Source organism: Lentinus tigrinus (assembly GCF_003813185.1).
Source record: "Lentinus tigrinus ALCF2SS1-7 unplaced genomic scaffold L226scaffold_3, whole genome shotgun sequence".
NCBI lineage: Eukaryota > Fungi > Basidiomycota > Agaricomycetes > Polyporales > Polyporaceae > Lentinus > Lentinus tigrinus.
In genome coordinates, this window is record NW_027137912.1 from 18,381 (window position 1) to 19,963 (window position 1,583).

The following is a 1,583-nucleotide window of genomic DNA, read 5'->3' on the forward strand; positions in this document are numbered from 1 at the left end:
ACATAGGTGTGTAGATTCGCTTTTGTCAATATATTAGACTTCACAGAGCTCGACATAGGCCATTGTGATCGCTCTGAGGCGCACTGCAGCCAACACTGTCGCCGAGGTTCTCATTATTGACTCTGATTCTGACTAGTCTCTGCACTTGCATATAACTAGAGTTGTCGACTCCGAGTCATGTACCCTCTGTATTTCTTCATGTGAATATAACTGTTCATCTGCATTATTTTGCCCTTGTGTGTGCTTGAGAACGATGCAATATCCTTCGTATATTAGCTCCACTTCGTCCAGTAAGGTGTACAGGGTTGCAGCCGCCATGTTGGACTTGTCATTCTGACGAAACTTTGTGCGCCTATTTGGGCGTTTCACTTGCCTTTTCCAGCAAACATGAGCGCTATGTCAACGTGAGTTCAATCAGGAAGTTTGCTCAGTGTATTACTACTAAGTACAGGCCTTGTGCAGACACAGATGTGGCATACATGTTATAGCATATCATACAAGGTGTGCAGGCTTGTGCAATACATATATTTATGGCTATGAACCATTAGGTACCTACAATTCCCAGGTTTATTGTAGGTATCTTCATGATCCATAGGTTGAGATCTGTAGGTCATGGATCAAATAGGTCATTACCTGCGCGGATCTAGGTATCAATTTTGAAATGTAAATTACCTACAGGTCAGATCTAGGTATCCTACAGATCTACCTATGCTCAGCCTTATCGTCATCCTCATACTGGGGTTGCATACCGATGACCATCTGGTGGTCACCAGTTTTGATGACTAAATTGGAGAGATCATCAGCCCAAATCTCCTGATTGTCAAAATTGTATGGTTGGTCATGTCCCTGCAACAGGTACACTTCCTGCTCAGATTCACCCGAGCGAAGGGTGTCACTCTCACTGAGAGTGTTGGTGCACAGAGTTGTAGTTGTACCTTCTGATAGAAGAGACATGGTCTCATTGAAGGGGAGGACGGTGAATGCTGTGTCTGACCATGCGGGGCCATGATTGACAACGGGCTGACTGGGAGGAGAGTAGAAGAGAACTGAAATGATTGAAACTTCATCCGAGATGACATCCTCATCAGAGGGTCCTTGCACGTAGAGCTTGAAGCATATGTCAGAGAAGTTGGAAGGGGGTGTAGGGGGAATAGTATGAGGTGTTTCTTAGGAAAAAAATACCCTAAAACCATGTTGAAGCCAGCGCCTACACACTTTTATTGGGATTAATCTGCTTTAATTACCCTCTGTCCATCCTTGTCGATGTTACGCAACACTTGTGTTACTTCAGCCATGTTGACCTGGTTTAGTTGCTCATGATCTCCTCTAGCCAACACTTATCAAGTTTTGTTAATGCATATCCTACTTTGTCAGGCTTTGTCGCAACATGTACAGGTTCCTCATCAAGGCAAACAGTCCTGTCATTGTCAATGCCTGCCTAAGCTTTACCCAGTTTGTCTGCTGTTGTTCATTCTTATCCAGCATTGTCACAAACTCACACCATTCGGACACATCACCCGTGGTCTGCCATTATTTAGGAAAGCCATTATTAATAGATAAAGGCCGTTAAATCCAGACAAAGC

General features: G+C 44.0%; 1 protein-coding gene across 1 annotated transcript; it reads right to left on the minus strand.

Annotated features, from left to right (window-relative positions):
* Positions 1-702: 702 nt before the first annotated feature.
* L226DRAFT_566269 (uncharacterized protein) lies at positions 703-1,295 on the minus strand (the record flags this gene model as incomplete). The annotated part of the gene is made up of 2 exons (XM_067683894.1): positions 703-1,107; positions 1,245-1,295. 2 exons carry the CDS (start codon positions 1,293-1,295, stop codon positions 703-705), a joined length of 456 nt encoding a protein of 151 aa, XP_067540259.1.
* Between the last annotated feature and the right edge of the window lie 288 nt (positions 1,296-1,583).